Source organism: Lygodium microphyllum, chromosome 25 (genome assembly GCF_053477565.2).
Source record: "Lygodium microphyllum isolate KBCC chromosome 25, Lygodium_microphyllum_v1.1.10, whole genome shotgun sequence".
NCBI classification, from domain to species: domain Eukaryota; kingdom Viridiplantae; phylum Streptophyta; class Polypodiopsida; order Schizaeales; family Lygodiaceae; genus Lygodium; species Lygodium microphyllum.
The window spans coordinates 48,136,352-48,158,959 of NC_141159.1; the positions used below are offsets into that span (position 1 = coordinate 48,136,352).

Here is a 22,608-nt window from a genome sequence, read left to right on the forward strand (position 1 = left end):
AGATGTTGCTGGTCTGATTTGTAGCCATTGGAGGACCTTCTAAGGCAGCTAGGGGCATGAGAAGACCAATGAACAACAGGTGACAGTATCTATAGGCTGATGAGATAGGGCAGCAGCAGTAAATGACTGACTTTCTTCAGTTCTTTGCATCTACAAGCTGTTGTGGCAGGGCAACAATTGCATTTGACTGATTTTCAGTCATTCTTCACGACAAAACTCTGAATTTTCTCTCTCTACAGCTTTCTTTCTCATCTCCTAGCCATTTCATAGCCTTGCTTCGAAGATCTCAGCATTTGGACCCTTGAAGGTTGAGAAATTGCAAATTTCTCTGCTGTAAACCCTAATTTACAGCAGAAATTAAGGTTTAATAGTAGCCTTGGGAAGGGTGTCAGAAATTGGAGGCTTCAAGACTTGGATTCAACAGGGCTGAAGGTGAATTTCAGCTAAATTCAACTGGAGGACTAGCTAGTCATTGAATTTGGGGCATTTCCATCATCTATGAAGTGGGTGAAGGCCAATTAAGTGCTTGAATCAAGGGGCAAAATAGATTGAAGACTTGCTGGAGCCAATCATTGAATTTGGGACGTTTTCATCGTCTATGAAGTGGGTGAAAGTCAATTAAGTGCTTGAATCAAGGGGCAAAATAGATTGAAGAGTTGCTGGTCACTTTGGACAGCAAGGATAGTTTGGATAGCGAAGGGGATCGGGAGAATCCCATTGTAATCAACTTCTTCTTCAATGAAGCAAAGAAATACCGAAAGGGGCGCCAATTTTGGGGCCAATCGGGTGTCCATTGTCCAAGACCAGTAGGTAAATTTGTATTTTTCAGATTTGCATTGATTGTTTGCTATTCTAATTAAGTTGTAATTAGGGATTTACCACCCATCCATGGAAGGAAGGCTGGTTACACAAGGTGCTACCTATGATTAAGGGATTAGGAGAGCTTTCTATGAGCTTATCAATGATGTTGCAGAAATATGAGTTGCAATAGCATAGGTGTTTCAGTTGCAACACAGTTGTAGGGCCAGCCAAGTGCTACAAACAAGACATGCCATTTTATTCACAACTATTGATTTAAGGCATGCCAGTGTATGCCCAACTATTGATTTAAGACATGCCACTGTGTGCACAACCATTGATTAAGCCAATAAGTTTTAACTTCCTACAAACATTAATCCAAAGTGAGAATCCTTGTCTCACCAGTAAGGAACATTTGCGATACCAAGATTCCCTTTTTTGGACAATATTTTCATGAAGAGAAGTGATTATAAACATAGCTAGGTCAAGCTTCATGACCCCCAAGTAAAGATATGTTTGGAGAAGCTCATGTTGTAGCCTTTACATACGAAGATTAACAATCAAAGAATCATTCTTATAACAAAGAATAAAGCTTCTTCTTCAACCTCCCTGAGCTTTCTTAGTCTTATCCAAGGGAATCCAACAGAATCCGTTAAGGGAATCATGGGAAATCAACATACATGTCGAGGAGCATCAAGAGAGTAATACACAGACAGTGAAGCACAGACTTAAACAGTTCCAAATCAGATGAAAAAAAACGAGTTTAATTGAATTTATTGCCTGTTCTATATTATTTTCTTGGGGGATATCATCTGCTGTATTGCTTTTAACTTACATTATGATAGAATCGCCACAGAGTCTTGCAGTGGGACCTGCGGAGAAACAGGGGATTTCTCGCATAACTACTGTTGTACCTGGCACAGAAGACTCCATCAACAAATTACTGACACAACTCCTGAAGTTAATAGACGTATTGGATGTAAGTTGTGGCTTTCTGCTTCAATGTGAAGACATGAGAATTCTAGTTATCATTTTTTTTGTTAGAGCAGCTTGCATAGCTTATATTAATAAGAAAAGTTTTTCTTATTTTCCTGGCAGGTTAAAGATTTGACACCTTTGCCCTTTTCACAAAGAGAGTTAGTTTTGATAAAAGTTGCTGCTACTTCGAAAGAGCGAAGGGATGTGCTTGATATTGCGAGCATCTTTCGTGCAAAACCAGTTGATTTGTCTGATCACTCAATCACATTGGAGGCATGCACTTGACACTACCTTACTTTGAGGCTAGATTAGCAAGTCGGTCAAAATATAAATAGCTCACAAGTTTCTAATAGATATTTTCCAGAGGAGTTTACTACCTTAAATCTTTGGAGTGCTCATCATCTGTTTGAACTTTTTGTCAGATGACCGGCGACCTAGATAAGACTGCAGCTTTGCAGAGGTTGCTGCAAGAATTTGGGATTGCTGAGGTAGAACACAGGAGTTCATGTATTTTCTACAAAAGTGTGATTTCTGACAGATTTAAACAGGATCTTTTATTGTAGCATGCATAATTCATCTATGAAATCTAGCAAAAAGTTGATTTTGATGGATTTCAGTTTGATGGATTCATTAAATGAAACAGGACAATGGGAGGCTGTTGCAATACAAACTTACTCATTGACTTTTTTGACTCAAAGTCTCAAGTTCTTCACCTGTTTAGAGGCTCTTTGTATCCATATCTGCAGCACATAGAGACTACAACAGTGTGGTAGCTGCATTTGATCCATGACCATGAGCTTGGCCCAATACAAGGAAATACCCGCGGAGAACTTTTTTCTCAACTATAAGTGGGAGTAATCTGTTGCAGGCATCATTCATGCCCACCATGAAACATGTTCATGGTCTGAATCGGAAATAATTAAAAATTCTGGCATACACATTTGATTGCATAGAACTGCTAGCATACTAAGCTAGTGGTGCTTCTGTTGAACAAATTTTAGGACCACCATGCATCTTTGGGAACACACTTTAGCAACACCCATCAGCCGAAGCCCCTTCCTGTTCATCTTGGTTTTCCAAATCATCTTTATAGTCATAGACATGAACTTATCAACATTTACTTTTCAGCATATTACAAGTGGAAGAAAGAACTGACTGTAGGATGTTATTATGGATTGAACAATTCAAAGACACCCATGAAGAGGTCAAGTGGATAATTTCCACTATCCAAATTTTGACACAATTTCTGAACCACCCATTCAATCAAGTGTTGTAGTGTAAGATTCCAACCCAATGGATGACCTTGATGTCTATCCCTTCAGAGCACTGCAGAGAAATTCCTCTAGTCCATCATGCAGAAAGCCTTTGGTTTGATTAGCCAGCATCTTAGCGACCAATTTGTAAATCAGTGGCACTAATATTATTAGCTTCCAATTCAAGAGCAATTTGCAAATCTGATTTTTGGGAAACAGTTTAAGCAAATCTTGTTTTATAGCATGCATACCATCCCATTCCTTATTTATTTCCCTAGAAAGTTCCCATCCCGTCTAAGTGATTTCCATCTAACTAGTGAGTGTAATGCATCCGTTAACTCAACTGTAGTGAATGGTTCTTGCAAACCAAATGCATTCTAGCTTGGAATTCATAAACAAATATTTTAGGATGCCATCCAAACAGGTAAGACTATTGTTAGCAATTTGGGTTGAACATGATGTAAGAGAGTTGATCTAGCCTCATCAATATCAAGAGCAAGAAAAGTAGGGGCAGCAAACAAATCAGCATGATGCTGCCTATAACACTAGTCAAACTCCATCACAGATTCTTGTGTTATGGCTAGTCATATTTTTGACTTTGCGAGTACTTTTCTTCTGTTGAGACATATGAAGAGCCTTGAAAAATCTTTAGATGAACAACGTTTATCCAGAACAGCTTATTGTCTAGCTCTTGTCACCCATTTGTTTAATTTATGCTTTTCATTTTGTGTAATGACATGTTTGGCACAGAACAATGCATGTTGCTCCATATGCTGCAGTTCTTGAGTTTGAGTAGCTAGCATCAGAATTTCACATATTTCTGCTTGAGTTGCATTGCACATTTTGCTTGTATACCATCGACCAGTTTGTATACATTAAAAAAACCAAGGACCATGTAACATTGACATCTTCATAAATCTGATCATGCAAAGGGGCTATGGCAGTGCACCATTTTGTGAAATATATCATGCTGTAAACAGCCATTATTCACCAGCAAGGATGTCTTTTGTCAAGTTCTGTGTAGAGGGTTATATCGTCCATAGGCATACCATAAAAGAGGACCAATGATAGAAGGAGCATGATCTAAAAGTAAATGGGTGTGATCAATCCAGAGCTTGTACACAAAAACATTGTACTGATCTGCATGCAACAAGTATCAATGATGCAAGCAAGTCTACATGCCGTCAGCACATTATGGTTAAATGTATAACCAGGATTGTTAGGATGAATATGCTGCCATAGAATAACAACATTCAATTCAATCATCAAATCAGCCCATGCATGTCTTTATGATTGAGGAGGATGGCTGCCTCCAGTGGAAGGAACTGGACAAGGTAGACTCCAGAGGATTCTCTAAACACAGTCAGAGTAGTGCCCACTTGTAAGATAGTAGCTGACCCTTTTCTTCCTCAAGGGACTCTAGTTGAACCCCCATAGTTTCCATGGCTAATACGTTCCCATAGATCAGATTTGATCCTAATGTGGAGCTTTACATAAGATAAAAATTGGCAGCCTTACAGTGTCATGTGTAGCTTGTTGACTTGTAGGTGATAAACCACAAATGGACTCATTGAAGACCCCTTTGTGCATGGGGGGTACATGCTCTAGATGGTATGCTGCATTGGCCTTCGTGGGAGTGTTTCGCTTGCAAGATGGTAGGCCACCTTGGAATGAACTGTTCTAGGATGCAATGTAGGAGATAGGTTGGTAGGCCTTTCATAGCCTTCTTTTTGGGTGGGGGGACGGGAGATCCATTCCCTTGTTGGAAGAGTTAGAGAGAGCAACATAGGAGACAAGACGCCAAACAAAGGGGAAGACAAATGCAGAAACAAAGATAGGGACATGAGCAATAGCTGGAGAGGTAGTGGAGAGTTATTGGAGATTCCAGTCTTACTACTTATAGAGACATGATGGTAGTTGACAGCTACACTGGTGGAGGTAAGCGTGGCGCGGTTTGCACCTCTAAGGTCACCAACGGTTGAGGGAGTCCTAGTCACTTGTGGCAGTGAGACACAATAACACCTTCAATGCTAGTGGTAGCAGATAATGCTACTCATGTGTTCTCTTGTGCTAGGCTCATAGGCTGTGTCTTGGCTTTGAGGGTGGGTTGAAAGCTGAGGTGGGTGCATGTATGAGCATGAGGACATATGCAATATATGATAGCATGATCTTTGCTAGCTACCCAATTTGTCCCCCTCAACAACTGCCCTACTCACCCATATAGAGCTTATCTAGTAGCTCAAGTAGGCTACCTTTCAATTGCTTGTAGTGCCATGAGAAAACTAGTGAACCGTCTTGCTTGTAAAAGGTTAGGTTCCTTTAGACATCTTTGGCACCCACAACAAAAAGGAATCCTTCCCAGGTCTCTTTTTCTCCATCTACAAGAGCTTGGAAGTCAGTGCCTTTGCCTTTTTGATCCTCTAGGGTCTCTAAGTTGTTGAAGTCACCTCCTAGAATCAATGAGTTTACCTCTAGTAGGCCAACCGCCACCTAAAAACTAGCCCGTGCTTTGATGCACAAATGGTGAAGATTCCAATGCAACCAGCAAGTAGAGGAGTTGCCTTGGAGTACCTTCTTGACTTTGTTGGCCCAAGAAGTGGAGGGCTTGTGTTCCTAAAGCAATAGATTGTCAATGTGTTTAGAAAGGGATAGCTATAGTCTCTATTAGATAATCGTTTTCCTAGGAGTGTGTGCTCTGTTGAAGTGAAGGCTAGTCATGTTAGGATGCTACAAAGATTCCCACCTCATTGAAAGTGGTAACTCACTTGACCCACAACTCTCATGTATGACCAAGATCAACAACGATAGAGCTCATGTGAAAGGAGCTGGGCATGACAAGGTGGTTGATCATAGTAAGAGGGAACGACCGTCCCGAGGCCTCGGAATGCGGGAACGTCGTCTTGAATGGATGGGCCGAATGGGGAGGCCAAAATGGAATGGGGGCATCCCCTTTCCCATCCCCAACAGCCTTCCCCCCGTCCCGGCCGTCCCCTGTTAGGGGACATTTTTGACTTTTTTTTTTTTTTGAGTGGGTGTCTTTTAGGGGGAGGTTTTTTTGTATGTTCTTTGGTAGTATACATTCACCCACACACACTGTAACATGGGACCGGTTTTGGGGATAGGGATGGGAATAGAGATAGGCCCACGGGGACAAGAATAATAAATTGCCATTCCTTGTCACCATGAGAGGGGGCTCTAACATGGGGATGGGACTGGGACAGGAAGCTACAAAATGGGCATCCCCTATTACTATGCCCACACATCCATCCACCACATCACATGCATACATTTTCAAATACTATTTATGTATGGCGTTCCCTCCTGTGTCCCACCCACCATCCCCGTTCCTTGCTTTTACGTGTCCCCCAACCCCGTCCCTGTCCTCGTCTCCGTTCCTGTTCCCCGTTCCATGTTACTATGTTGTTGATGAAGACACAGAGCCTCTCATCAAAACATGAGCCATTTTGGAGGTGATTTGGAAGATCAGAAAGCGGGATGCTATTTTGAGGTTGGTTGTTGTTTTGGTATTTTCGTTTTTTTGGTAGAGGGGGTAATAGGCTATGGTCTTCTTGGAGGCGCTTGCTCTTGGCTTGGGTTGCTAAGGGGTATAGCCCTACTGCAACGACACTAGATTGAATCCATCATCATCCATTAGAGTGTGACTTTATTGGCGATTAAACTCTTGCTGACCAGGCATACACCCAAATTAGGTGCAGTCTAAGGTTTGATGTTCAAAAGCATGGCGTTTGAGATGCTACCAAGGCTGCCTTGTGATGATGATTTGTTGACTAACTAAAGAGTTACAAGCTATAATCTCCAATCATTTAGGTATTTTCTTGATATTTGCAATTGCCACTTGTACCTTTGGTTCCCTCGCGATTGACACAAACATGTACAAAAGATGTCGGAAGCATGGTTACAAAGAGGTGACCCAAGTCGTCCACCAACTAGTGATGCTCTACCGCAAGGCTTGGGAAGAGGAGAATGAGATGGTATAGAGGGAATTTGTGGTAACACCCAAAATTGGAGATTGTGAAGTTGTCACACGAGGGAGTTGTGTAGATAAACCCATAAGCACTACAAGAGAGCTGTCAATGAGCTCATATGATGCATTTGTTGAGGTGAGACAAACCATGAAGATACCTTGTTCAATGTACATTGCCTCTGCTAATGCATGAGGTGCTGATGCACAAGGTAGAATGGAGCGAAGCTTGGAGCTTTGCTCGAGAAGGGGAGTGACCCACAGCCTGTCCAAAGATTGTGGTCTCCTCAAACTCCTTTTGTGGGGTGTAGACTATTTGGAGGTTTTCCTTAGAGAGAACCACACATAAGGAATTTGACTTGGGTGTGGTTTGCATTGGTGCTGATCTAGGGGTTACCATTGTGTAGTCTTCTTCTACAACCTCCCTACTTGAGCAAAAGGTGGGGAGGCGGCTGGTACAATGAGAGGAAGTAGCTCGAGCACAATTGGAAGATGGTGTTGTGGTGAGATAAGAGGAGCTATAACCATAAGTGTTGCTAGGGCAATAGACATGTGGTGGCACCAAGGGTTGAGCAAAGACATGACATGCAAACAGAGGTGGGTAGACAAGCATGGGGGACATGCACCACGATGGGTAGATAGAGCAACAAGAGCACAGATGGAGCTAGTTGCAGCAATGACACATGGAGCAACAACGTTGATCGGGTGGTAGAAGGGGCCCAAAGTGAGGCTTTGAAGGGAGTCATTAGCAATAGTCAAAAGAGGAGCTCATTAGGTTGCTCAAGAGTCAGCCCCAATTAGTGACACGTATGAGTGCCTTCTATCATATAGAATAGTGACTCTTTTGGAGGTTATACTCTATGTGGTCTCAACTTGTGAATGGTATGTTGACTCCCATGTATATTTCGAAATTGTTCAGAGTCTCTGTTTGGGCTCATGAGACACTTTATGGAATGTATGAGATTGCAACTTGTAAGCATGAATGCTAATAATTTTGTGTATCTATTATGTCCTTGGGAAAACTACAAGTGTCAATTTGATTTTCCTAAGCTGGTCCAATAGTTGACACACTATTGTTGGGTCCATTTCTCAATTATGATCACCCTATTGTGGTAGACAACCTACTTTTGTTCTTTTCTTGCTTTCATAATACGCACCATGCATTGAGGAGAGCTCTCAAGATGGGACGATCTTTCGTAGCACAACAGAGAACATGGTCATGACTTGGGGGGTCGTACCTTCGGTCAGAGACAGAGGCCCAATATGTGGATATGAGGATGTCCAGTGGAGCCTTTCGTTCCTCGTCATTAGACAACATTTGAGCGTGATCCTTGCTCCAAATTACTTATAGACAGAGTGAACCTAGGGTCACTATCATGGGTGGGAGCTGATTGCAAGTATTATTGCTTGGTACCTTTTTAACTACGAGGTGCAGCCATACTAGACCTTCAGGATGTATCCATAGCAAAGACACTGAGGATTTGGACAAAGATCATCCACACTCTTGAGGGGAGATTACATAGGATGCAAGGTGGCTCTAGGCCATTGTATTTTTTATGTACTTAGCTACTCTTTATAGGATTCCTAATATTTTGTGTTTTGCCTTAGGAGAATTTTCTTCAAGTTATTATTAATAGAATTTTCTTTTGTCTAGAAAAGAATACGTGGCATGCATTTCTATTTATGTGCCACTTGGACTAGTGTGAGATCATGCTCCAAGTTTGCACTTTTTCCTTTCAAAGCTTTCCTTTTGTAAGAAAGGCCTTTCTCTTCCATAGCCCCATCTTTTCCTCCCTTAACTATAGGATGGATGGTTGATCTTTTTTCTTATGGCAACCTCAATTGACTTGTTTACACCTTCGACTTGCATTTGCAATGTTTGGATCACTTGTGCCCCCATACATTTGCTTTATTGACTGTCTTCTCCTTATGCTTTTTGATTGTTTTAATTTGCTCTTTAATTCAGTTCAACACATCCATCCAATGGATGATTGGAATTTACCTTCCTCAAGATCTATGCGGCCCTTCAAGCTATTGGTTTCTTTCTCGAGGATATGAGCTTCTAGCTTCATAACATATAGGATTCACAATTTTGTTGAATGGGTCTCGTTTTTTGTCCACATCTAGCTAATTGCTTGGCTGTTTAGTGTGTCTCGTCCTTGATCTTATATCTTCAACTCCTTTTCCATAGTCCTTGCATGTGTGTCACATGTTTTGTTGCATTGATGCCCTTTGATCCACATTCCAGACTTTCTAGATATTCAAATTGTTATTAAAGTAGTTGTTATCCCTAGTGCCCTAGGAATCTAGTGACACTAGGTTTAGGGTTTTGGATGATGGTTAAGCCATTTAAGGGTTAGATTTTTTTATAAAGGACACTATACAACCCTAGCAGATTAAGTGTTGCATTATTCATTGTGGTCTCTTGCTCCCCCCGCGCCGGCAAGCCTTTTAAAAACACACACACACACACACACACACACACACACACACACACACAGAGTAGCTAAGAAACACGTTTCTTTGAATTTGAAACTTACAAAACGTTTCTTAAAGCTCGAAACGTTTCTAAGAGTAAAAAACGTAGGCGTTTTAACTTTTTTTATTTTTTTGATGAGTTGAAACCCAAAACATGGTTTTTTTGATTAAAACAAGTGGGCAATGTTAAACATGATGATAATGATGTGTAATGACTTATAAGGGCTCAAGATTTTGGATGAGAGACTGATTTTTTTGTGATTTTGTTTAGTTATTGAACTTTGTCAATCTAGTATCTATTCTTGTCTTGAGATTTGATTATTATGGGACTTGTCTCATTTATGAGTTATTTATGATATATTGTGATTCATTCTTGATTTTGAGATTTTGTCAATTTGTTTTGAAATGAGAATCATGATGTTGCAACTTGACTCAGTTCATATTATAGATAGGCTATTTACTTGTTAATTTCAATTTTCTTTGTATGATATGTATGAATCATCATGTTTGAGTTCTAAACCATAGTATAGCTTATCCAAAGACTAACTTTGATATAAGTGACAAGTCAATAATGGATCATGGATATGTAACGTATAATGTATTATTCTCAATTGACTCTATTATCACTCAAGCTCAATTAGCCATTCTTTGTTTAAGAGAGAGTTTCATAGAGGTTTTAAACCTCTTTTTTCACTCAAAACTATTAAAAATCCCTATATAAAAAAACCCACATTTCTTATTTTACCCTCTCTTGAAAGAAACTTCCGAAACATGTTTCTAATGTTTTTGGCTGCTATGCGCGCACGCGCACACACACACACACACGATTACTTTATACTTGGATCAATAGTGGTATCAAAGCCAAGTTTAACCAGCACCATTGCTTGCGACCACCTCGAGTGCAACCATTGCCATTGAATGCCCACACTTTAGTTGATTGTAGTATGAAGCCAATGCCACCATGCTCGCTTTTCTTGCCTTGACTAGTAGCTATTATGGTCCGCCATTGTCACCCACTACCTGGTGCCTTTTTCCACACGAATGCTAGTAGTGTGTTGGTGACCAACTTTCCCATTGTTGTTACTTCTTGCACCTCTGAGAATAGTAGATCATCTAGTTCAAATTGCCTATATCACCAGTAGCATCTTGATCTTCATTGCTTATTGTTGTTGGTTTCTCCATGTCAACGAGGTTCATTGCATCCCTTAGCTACGTATCACCCAATGCCAACATTGCTTAGCAATTTGTCCTATGCCATTGGCTTGCAATCTAGATCTACAGCACAACCTATGTCATTGTTGGCCTTGCTCGAGACTAGTGTACCAATTTTACCTAACATCGGACCTTCACATCGACTTGTCAAAAGCCACGTCGATTCGCTGCCCGATTTGGATGTCGCCTTGAACCCATGGACTTGCTATCGATCTTCATGCCCAATGGTTGTCTCACTTGCTACCTTGGAAATGCAAACTAGTCAACCACCTCGCCATGTCTATAGTTTACCTTGCCATGTTAATCACCTTGGTCATGTACATTACTCAACATCCACATTAACCAAATAATTCACACAAGCCTCTATCCAAGCACAAATTTGGGGAAATTTGGGGATTCTCATCAAAACCATCCAATCTAGCTCTAATTTGAAGAAAAAATTGAGACTTTTCATTAATTCTTGAAAATTTCTCACTGAATTGTGGGAATTTGTCTTGGGTGATCATTAATCTTGGGGTTTTTTGCTGTGCTCCTTCAATTTCTCTCCAATCTTGTTGGAAGTTTTGGGGCTTTGGCTAAGTTTGGCCAAATTTATCCATTTTGAGACTCAATTTGGTAATTGGTGTAACATTGAGCAATGTTTGGGTAAAAAAATTAGCCTAAACTCTTTCCATTTCACTTCAATTTGGTGCAACATCGAGTAGTATTTGGGTAAAAACTTCACTTAAACTCTCCCAATTTCACTTTAAGTTGTTGATAGAATTTGGGGCTTTTCATTAGTTGTCTATAATTCAGCAGCAAAGTTGGGGCTTTTTTTGAAATTCAACCCAATTCATCAACTCAGTAGTTCAGGAGTTGGTGAATGTTCATCAAGGGAAATAACAAAGGAAACAAGGGGAACCTAAAGGGGAATGTAAAGGGGATTGTATAGGTTGCCGTTCCACGAAAGGGGAACGTGGGACTTCACTATTGATTCTTGGGAAAGAGGCAAAAGTCTAATCTATATAGGATGCTCATGCACCATCACTTTGACCCCTCCATAGTTATATGCATGGACCAATTGTTGCACGCAAATAGGTATACAGCGATCTCTCTCTCTCTCTCTCTCTCTCTAAAAAGGAGCTCTGTTTTTAACACACACACACACACACACACACACACTCTCTCTCTCTCTCTCTCTCTCTCTCCCTCTCTCTCTCTCTCTGTGGGCTTGCATAGTTGCTTGGAGATTCAGAAACGGGGAAACAGAAATGTGTTTCAGAGTTGTGAAATAGAGTTTCGGCCCGAGCCCAAAACGGTGCAACGGGCTTTGTAAATGTTTCCAGAAATATTTTAATATTAGACATATATGCAAGGGTAATACCATTTGTAAGTTGAACCTCTACATCGAAACACTTAAATTGCTCAGCAATATAGAGTAAACATGTAACATTAGAAGAGATTTGACGACTATACATGATTCTACCAATATTCAAAGAGAATAGGACTGTAAAATCACAATTTGTGAGTTTCAAAAACTTTCAAGGTCATGATTCAAAATTCAATATAAAAGGCTGCAATATGCTACGAATGGTAATGCCAATAGTGAATAATCCTAGACTCGAATTGTCATTTATGTCATATAGTGTGGATAGGAAAGCATTAGGTCTAGGCAGTTGAAGAATGAGGGATTTAGGGTCTAGGGGCTGTCGTCAATAGTAGATCTGCAAGGGGGGAAGTAAACAGCAGCTCAGGAGGTGAGTAGTAGTAAAGCAGGGTGGAGAGCAAAGCAAAGTATGCGAAAACTGCATGCAAGGGAGCAGAATACCTTAATTGGGCCAAGACTGGGGTTTTACTTGCAGTGTCTATATGTGTTTCTAATAGGAAACATTTCAAGGCCAAAATGTTTCCGTTTCATGCAGCCCGAAATGCTGTTTCGGGAAAGTATGGTAGCTTATGCCGCTTTGGGCTATCTTGATGCATCTACTTTGATCTTAGATTATTATCTAATTGGATCTTATGTGCCATTTCAATGTAACTGATGTATCATCTATGGAATAGACTATCATGTTATTAAATTGTACATGTTTCTTTTGAAGAGATTTTGTGTGTGTGTGTGTGTGTGTGTGTGTGTGTGTGTAGAGAGAGAGAGAGAGAGAGAGAGAGAGAGAGAGAGAGAGAGAGAGAGAGATGTACATGTATTATCTGTATAGTGGAATTTGTTCCCCCTTTCATTCTTGTTCCCCTTGGGGCCTTATTCTCGTTTCCTTACGATCTCTCATTGCCATTCTTTGGTAACTATGATGGGATTGCCCAAGGGCTTAGGAGGTTTGGAGGAGAGTCCTCATGATGGTGTTTCAAGGCACTACAAACTCTACGATTGCTACGTGGGGGACAATTTCTTGGGTCCTAGAGAGAGGCCGAGCTTGTGGGTATTGCAGACTCTATGATTGCTATGTGGAGGACAATTGCTTGGGTCATAGAGAGAGGCCCAACTTGTGGGTATGAGGATGTACAGGGGTGTTATGGCTCTCTTGTTTCAGGGAAGCTTGTAAGTAGGATTATTTTTCTAGATTTCTCACAAACTGTGTGCACTTAGGGGCATGGTCATAGATAGGAGCTCATAGCTAAGAATTATCGTTTGTACATAAAGATAGCTGGATGTAGCATTTCTTGGGCATATTTATTGCAAAGACTCTCTCCAAAATCTAGACAGAGATTGTGCGTACTCTCCATGAGAGATGGAAGAGAATACACAGTGGTTTTGAGACTATGAGCAAGAGGGGAAATGCTTTTCTCGGGACATGGGATTCTAGCACTTTTTTTTTCTTGATCTACATGGTTTGACATTATAGACCTCCTAATTGGCTATTCAGTCAATTTTTGTATTATACCTTCCCTTTTTAGATATTTTTGGATCCGGGAGTTCCTTATAGGGATGCTTTGTGTCTCTGAGCTCCAAAGGCATGCTGAATATAATGTAGACTCATCAGTCCCCACATGCAACCCAAAGTGTTAGCAAGGGCTCCCGGTCATGCTACTGACAAAAGGCAGCACCGAAAGATAGAGGAGAGTCCCAAAAGTCGGATTGTGCTGAATATGCAAAGAAGAATGATGACCAGTCAGTGGGAGACTGCTATATATAGCAGAAATATGCCAAATCTCTCTCCACACACACACAGATTTATAATGGTCATATGGCAGTGGGAACTGCTATATATAGCAGAAATATGCCAAATCTCTCTCCATATGTACAGCAGAAATAATGTCTATACATCATCTCTTGCAAGTGGGGAAATGCTATATATAGCAAAAACATGCTGTTTATGTTTCCCTTCCTTTGTCTCTCGTGTTTGCATTCTTTTGTTGCACACACTCACACTTTCCATCCCGACCATTGCCACTTTGGGCTTTCAAGTTCTTTTTGATGGCCCTTAGTGTGCAATTTATGATGATTGGGCACCTCATTGTATTGACTAACACTCTTACTTTAGGGCTTTATTATCTTGATTCTAATGATGAGCAGCATGCTAAAATCTCCATTGATGATGCTCTTTCAACAAGCGATCCTATTATGGCACATGTTCCTTCAAAGCCAGATATTTCAGGTTTGCTGATTTTTATTGATGATTTGCTTATTATTGGGATCAATGCTGTCCAAATTGCACTATTACAACTTTTTTTTGCAATAGCCACTTTATTGTGATTACTTATGAGTACTTCATTCTCCTTTATCTCTTCAAAATTTTTACAATTGAGGGGGGCATTTGTCCATTCAGTGCAGTATCCAGCTTCCCAATCAAGCATGGTCATTTATTGCCCTTTTGTGAATCATTGGCAAGCCATGAAGATTGTCTTCACATACCTCAAAGAAATCAAGGATTTAAGCCTTTTCTTTAAGGTGTTTCTTAACTTAGTATGCATGGATTCATCTATCGTGATTGGGCTTGCTAATCAAAAGACATTTTGATAGATCTTTTTATGAAGGCTATTTCTCCATTGAAGTCTCGACCTTTTCAACTATCTCTACATTTGATACCCTTTAAAACATGATCTGCCATTGATTGTACTGTCATAAGTGTTAGGTTAGAATTCAACAATATGCACACACTTGCACAGTGAACAAGTAAACAACAAGAGAGAAAAAAGTGTTGGAAGGTCACATCCACTATGTGAGAATGAATGAAAGTACAATCCCTAAGGCACTAAGTACTACACCCACTAACGGGTGTTCTCATGGGGAAAAAACCCTTCTCTAGCTAGAAGGTTAAAAGTGCTCGTGAGATCATTAAAAAGTGCCCCAAACGGTATCAAGTTGAGAGCCTTGCGAAAGGCTTCCAACTTCTCTCTAGAGAGATCTTTTGTAAACATATATGCCAAGTTGTCATGTGTAGGGACATAAACCAAGTCAATCTCCCTTGCATGGAGCCTCTCTTTGACATAATGATAATGTATCTCAATGTACTTAGTGTAAGTATGAAAGATTGGATTTCTCGTAACTACCATGGCACTCTGACTATTAGTGTAGATGGGCGTTTGAGCCATACACATTTTAATGTAATTGTAAATGTTGCCCTTTATTCAGTTTCACAGCTAGCTGTCGCCATTGTAGAGTGTTTTTTTCTTAGCTAAGAAATGCGTGAATCATTGAGCATGAAACAATTACCACTAGTGGATACTCTTGTGTAAAGCACGGAGAAGAACGTGAGAATGATAATACTTTGAACTTAACCAACTCGATCACTTATCACCATGAAAATTAGGAGAAAGAAAAAAAGAAAGGAAGAGAGAAAGAAATATTTATTAACGTCTCTAGAAGGCTAGAATAGCCTATGAGACCATAACTAATACAACTAGTATCATCATCTCTCATTAAAGAAGAAAATAGATTATGTTCAGGTCTACATGATAAATTGAAACGGAAAATGAAAAATATAGAAAACTAAGAAACTAAAAAGAGTATAGAATATCTCCCTCTTAATCTATGGAATCCACCAAGACTTTGCAAGCTATCCTCGACTGACTTGATGTAGTAATCTTCGTCTGTAACGAGCAATCGTAATGCAAATGTGTCGCATATGAGCATGTCTTCGTTGCCGACCAGATACCCTAGGGCGTAATGCTCTGCATAACACTGTAGCTCTGTCTACTATGATCCCACTTGATGATGTCCCTCGATGAGAGAGAGAGAGAGAGAGAGAGAGAGAGAGAGAGAGAGAGAGAGAGAGAGAGAGAGAGAGAGAGAGTGTGTGTGTGTGTGTGTGTGAGTTAGTTAGTTAGTTGACACCACACTAAGAGAAAAATCCCCCCCTCCCCCTCCACGCGCAAATTTATTGAAACAAAGCGTGGGCACCGAATGCTCAAACCATATATAAAAGGGCTCATTTGCTGTAATTAGGGGTTTTGAAACTTTTTATTTTTGTAAACTGCAAGCAACAAGTTGATTTTTTTTTTAGTGCTTGGATTAGATGAAGCTAAGTAGAAAGTGCTTCTTGGATGAGAGATAGATAGGAGAGTACAAAGCATATGGCTGAAATTTCAGCATGAGAGTGTATTCCAAATGAAGAGAGAGACCTCCGATATATAGGCATGGAGCTTGGGTGCTCGTAGAGGCTATAAATGATAAATCTTTGTTGAAAATGACAAAAAATTGTTCCTTGTGTAATTTCGGAGCCTTTGACTCGAACATAATCATTGGTTCATGTTGGGAATAAAGGCCTCGTGCCTTTAAAAGTGCTTGGGGTGTGAACGCATCCTTAGCACTTGTACTTACACATATATATCTATCTAAAAACCTAAAGGTACACTCGTCATTGTACCTGAAAACGTGCTCACTCTCTACTTTGCTCTCTCTCACTCTCTTTGTCTCTCTCACTGCGCGTAGGACATTCTATCTCGATCTCCGTGCCTAACTAGTCTCTACAAACTAGTATCAGAGCCAAGGTGCTTAACACTCCATCAATCTTGCAGGAGTCAACGACAGAGTTGGAGTTGCAGGTTGGGCTGCAGGCATCGTGGGCGACAGATCTGATGAAGTCCAAGTCAACGAACTGTTGGACGGGGTGCGATAGGTTGTGAATAGGCGACATTCGCCAGTCGGAAAGAGCGGGCAGAGTGGGAAACAAAGTCGGCGAGGACCAACGAGCAACAAAGTTGGCGAGGACCAACAAAATCTAACAAGGACAGAGCGTAACGGGCCAGTAGTCGCGCGATGGTGGTCCGTGGCAGGCAGTCGTAGGTCGACGTCTCGTCGACGACTTGCACGGGGTCAATTGACCTCGTCACGTTTTTTCTTTCAAAATTGTAAAAAAAAAAAACAGGAAAAATTCAACTTCATTTGGGGATTGTGATGTAGAGCAAGGTCATTTGTCTCAAAGTTGCAGGAATATTGTGACATTTTGTCCCCGACATTTGGGACTTTTCATGTACATGCGCAAATTGGGCTGAAATTTACCCAATTTCTTGACATTGGTGCACATTGGACCCCGTGCAACTTGGGGCTTTTGCAGTTTGGGCAAAATTTGTGCAGTATTTGGTCATTTTATGTACATGCAGGTTGAATTCCGCGCAATTTGGACATCAACACTTGGTAAAATTTGGGGGTTTTGCTGAAATTACTATATTTTGGCAAAATTGGCCTGTCCTATGCATGAGAGAGGAAATGCAGATGTGTGTTTGATGCTTTGAGCACAAAATTTTGGGGCTTTTGACCGTTCGTGTCAAATTTTATGCCCGTGGGTACATGTACAACAGAAATTGCAGCTGAAATTTTGGGATTCCTCATGTAATGTGATGTATATGCCCTTGCAACAGCTGTAATTAGTTGGATAATGCTGTAGCACATGGTTTGGTGCTTCTGAAAATTTAATTACAGATCTGAAATCTGTGCTTCTGCATGGTCATTTATTGCTGATTAGTACTTGTTTGTACCTTGGTCACTTGGGTGACAGTTTGGGCCTGCCTTTGCTGGTTTTTTGGTCACATTTGGGCTGAAAATCATGGCTGGCAGCAATGACAGCAGTAATCTGATGCACATAAAGAATCTTGAAGGCGCACACAATTTTGCAGTTTGGCAAAAGCAGTGCTACAGTATCCTGCTACAAAAGAAACAAACAAAGCCGATCAAAACCAAAGGGGCAAAGCCCGCGGATATGGATGAGGATGATTGGGACGAGTTAAATGAGCTTGCACGCTCAACCATAGAGCTATCGATTTCTGATGCCTTGCTCTTCAACATTGAAGGTTTGGATTCTGGATATGCTATATGGACTAGATTGGAAGAACTGTATGCACAAAAGAGTGCTGCAAGCAAAGCGTATTGGTTGAAAAAGCTTATGGATTTGCGTATGAAAGAGGGTACAGCAATGTCTACTCACTTGAGTGAGTTTAACTCCATTTTCAGTTAGTTGGTTGCCTTGAAGTTCATGATTGATGAGGAATTTAAGGCTACTTTCTTGCTTTGCACTCTACCAAAGAGTTGGGATACATTCAGAACTACTATGAGCAATTCTAATGTGATCCTTTTGTATGCTGATGTAGAGAGTGCTCTACTTATGGAAGATATGAATTGGCAGAACAATGCATCTAGTAAGTCTTCCAATGCTTTGCATATTAGGGGCAGATCACAACAAAAGGGCAAATATGATGGCAAGGGACGCAGTAAATCATGTGGCAAAGATGTTGAATGCCATCATTGTGGCAAGAAGGGTCACTTTAAACGTGACTGCTACAAATGGAAGAAAGAGAAAGGAAAAGGTAAGAAGACAGATGATAGCAAGGAAGAGAAGAAGAACAGTCAGCCTTAGAAGAGCAGTGTAAAAATTGAAGAGGTGAATGTAGTCACTCATGACAGTGACAGTAGGAGTGACGTACTCTTTGTCTCTTCACACTTTGGTGTAGATGCTTTACTTGTAGATACAGATGATGCCATGCATACCTGGATTCTTGATTCAAGTGCTTCCTTTCATGTCACCCCTCATCGTGAGTGGTTTTCCGCCTATACAAGGGGTCGACATGGTGTTGTCCATCTTGGGGACAACTATGCATGTGAGATTGCAGGTATTGGCAATGTGCAGTTACAGTTTCAGCATGGCTCTATCTTTACACTTCAGCATGTATGGCATGTACGTCAGCTCAAGAAGAGCTTGATTAGCACAGGGCAGCTAGATGATGATGGTTTTCATACCACCTTTGGTAATGAAAAATGGAAGATCTGTAAGGGATCTAGGGTTATTGCCAGAGGTTGCAAGAGTGATACTTTGTATCCACTTCATGTATCTAGTGTGCGTGACCATATTGTTGCCGTGATCGAGTAGCCAAGCGTTTCTTTGTGGCATGGCCGGTTGGGACACATGAGTCAAACAGGAATGAAAGTGCTTTTTCGTTTGGGTTACTTGCCTTGTCTTCGTTATATTGATTTTGAGCATTGTGATCATTGCATTTATGGCAAACATGCACAGACGTCTCACAAAAAGTCTCTTTCTTTGAAATCTTCTCCTCTAGAGTTAGTACATTTGGATGTATGTCAAATGCTAGGATTATCTTTAGGGGGAAAGAAATATTTTGTCACCTTTGTCAATGATGCTACACGGAAAGTATGGGTTACCCTATTCGTAGCAAGGATGAAGTGCTTGACAAGTTTAAAAAATTCTTCGCATTGGGTGAAAATCAGACAAATAAGATGCTTAAGTTTCTTCGCTCTGACAATGGTGGGGAATATGTGTCTAAGGTCTTTCAGGCATTTTGTGACAGCAAAGGGATAAAGAGGGAGCTTACTGCCCCTCATAATCCGCCCCAAAATGGAGTTGTAGAGCGTATGAATTGGACCATACAGGATAAGGTCTGTACGATGCTGTCTCATATTGCATTACCCCATGGTTTTTGGGCAGAGGCTGTTATGACATCCGTTCATTTAATTAATCGGTCACCAAACAGGTCTTTGGAGGGGGGAGTTTCCCAAGAAGTGTGGTCGGGCAAGCCACCTTCATATGCTCATCTGGAAGTGTTTGGTTGTGAGGCTTTTGTGCACATTCGTAAAGAAAAACGCAGCAAACTTAAGCCGAAGTCCTGTAAATGCATTTTCCTAGGATATGGTGACGAGGGTGAAATGGGGTAAAGATTGTGGGATCTTGAGAAATGGAAAGTAGTGCGTAGCAATGACGTTATATTCCGGGAAGATTGCATGCACAAACAGCCCGAAAAGATTGAGGAGGTCCGCAGGGTTGTATTCTTGGAAGAAATACCTTTTGGATAGCAACATGTGCCTGTTGTACAGCAGCAAATACCTGCTGTAAATGAACCTGTAAATGCAGGAAATGATCAGCCAGCTATTGCCTATGAAAATGAGCCATTACATGTGCAGGAACAGCCAGGACAGCAAGCTGTTAATACTGATTTGCAGGCTGAAATGCTAGGACAGAATGCTGAAAATGGAAATTTGCAAGAACAGCCAACAAACAATGACCATTGGGTTATGAGATCGTCTAGAGCTGCTAGACAACCTGACAGGTTTGTTCTTGGTGCAATTAATGTGGCTGAATATGTCATGTTGACAGACTGTGGTGAACCGTCTTGCTTCAAGGAAGCAATGGACAGACAGGACAACAAGAAATTGTATAAAGCCATGCTGTCAGAGATGGAATCTCTTGAAAAAAATGGCACTTGGGACTTTGCGCAGTTGGCTAAAGGGCAGAAAACTCTTTCATGCAAATGGGTTTACAAGATGAAGGTCACTTCTGGTTCCTCACCAAAGTACAAAGCAAGATTGGTTGCAAAGGGGTACAAGCAGGAGCATGGAATCGACTTTGATGAGATTTTCTCTCGTGTAGTTAAGATGACTACATTGAGAACCATTTTGGGCTTGGTTGCAATTGAGGATATGGAGCTCATACAGATGGATGTAAAGATTGCATTTTTACATGGTGATTTGCATAAGGACATATATATGCAACAGCCTGAAGGGTTTGTTGAAGCCTGATTATCTTGGTTTTGTAGGTTGATGGCATACTGATTGTTGGCAGGGATACTCATGCCTTGGATTTATTGAAGCAAAGTCTTCATGGCAGCTTTAACATGAAGGATCTCGGTGATGCAAATCACATTCTTGGCATGCGAATACTCAGAGATAGATCGAAAGGCTTACTCTATCTTAGCAAAAGTATATCTCCAAAGTTTTGCAGCGTTTCAATATGGAGGAGTGGAAAATAATTGGGGTTCCATTGCCTCCATATGTGAAACTTAGTGCAGAGGACAGCCCTACATGTGATGATGAGAAGGCTCAAATGACCAAGATACCATATGCTTCAGTTATTGGCAGTTTGATGTATGCTATGGTTGCTACACGTCCTGATATTCCCTTTGCAGTGGGAGTGGTTAGCAGATACATGGCAACCCTTGGCAAGAAGCATTGGGATGCAGTGAAAGGTATTATAAGATACCTCGTTGTGCATCTGCTTTGGAAGTAGAAGGCATCTGTTGGCTTTACGGATGCCGACTATGTTGGTCATGCGGACTGTAGGAAATTCACTTCTGGGTATGTGTTTACTTTCACATGAGGAACAGTCTCTTGGATCTCGAGGCTATAAAAGTGTGTTGCATTGTCTACTACAGAGGCAGAGTATGTGGCTGCCACTGAGGCATGCAAGGAGGCTTTATGGCTTTCACGTCTGGTGGGAGAGCTTGACATCTCAGAGTTACCTGTTCTCCATTGTGATAGTCAAAGTGCTATCATGCTAGCACGGAATTCTGTCTTTCATACAGAGACAAAGCACATACAGGTGAAGTACCACTTCATTAGAGATGTACTTGACAGCAAGAGCATTGAGCTTGTCAAAGTGCATACAGATGATAATCTTGCAGACCTTCTCACGAAGGGTCTTCCAACAAAGCAGTTTGCTCATTGCCAATAGATGATGGGAGTTGGATCGATATATGTATTTCAACTTTGTACATACCTAGACTTAGATGATTCTTTTCTCCTCTTCAGGCACATTGCCTTTAGGTGGGAGGTTGTTGGGAGTAAAGGCCTTGTGCCTCGGGTGTGAACGCACCCTTAGCACTTGTACTTACACATATATATTTATCTAAAAACCTAAAGATACACTCGTCATTGTACTTGAAAACGTGTTCACTCTCTACTCTGCTCTCTCTCACTCTCTCCGTCTCTCTCATTGCGCATAGGACATTCTGTCTGGATCTTCGTGTCTAACCAGTTCCTAGAGTTCATAGTTTGTTTCTTTGATCATGAGCATTTGGTTTCACTTTTTGAAACCACTCATTATATGGGCTTCTAGTCAATGCCACTATCTGAGTGTAAAAGTCTTAGTTATGTGAGCTTTCTGATCAATCTAATCACTTGACTAAACTTTATAATTTCTCTTGGGCATCTTATCAATGACGACCCAAGTATAATTATAAGGCATTTTGTCCATTGGCTACCCTTAAATATAAAGATGAACATTTAATCATATTTTCAAAGGCTCGATAATACAAATTGCCCTTCAAAGTACATGACCATCAAATTAATTTGGAATCATTGAGCCAATATGTCTTGGTAACAATTGATATACAAAAGGTTGGTTACACTCGTTTACCAATATGTAGTACTAGGGTTGTGCATAAAGCATGCCAATTGAGAGACCCCAAGCTAAATGTCTGCGGTGTATTATGCAAATAGAATAAACAGCCAAGAGCTTGTTGATAAAAGGAAGCATTAGAAAACGCTCAAGGCATTGCCAATGTACTTAGATTGTTGCAAAATAATGCTTCCCTCAATTGCAATAAAGTGTATGCCAAGATGGTAGTGCAAGTGACCAAGATCTGTCACCTCAAAAGCATGCTATAATTCAGCTTTTAAAGCTGAAATATGTGTCTTGTGAGGCCTAGTCGAGAGTATATCATTCACATAAAGAATGAGAATCAAGAGGCTAT

The 22,608-nt window shown here is 40.8% G+C and overlaps 1 protein-coding gene across 1 annotated transcript in view; it reads left to right on the top strand.

Moving 5' to 3' along the window:
* LOC148014196 (acetolactate synthase small subunit 1, chloroplastic-like) overlaps window positions 1-22,608 on the top strand; it is a 100,632-nt gene that overhangs the window by 66,892 nt on the left and 11,132 nt on the right. The window contains exons 9-11 of the mRNA XM_087666277.1: window positions 1,655-1,777; window positions 1,897-2,049; window positions 2,199-2,264. Coding sequence (XP_087522403.1) covers window positions 1,655-1,777; window positions 1,897-2,049; window positions 2,199-2,264 — 342 coding nt within the window. The remainder of the gene's footprint in view (window positions 1-1,654; window positions 1,778-1,896; window positions 2,050-2,198; window positions 2,265-22,608) is intronic.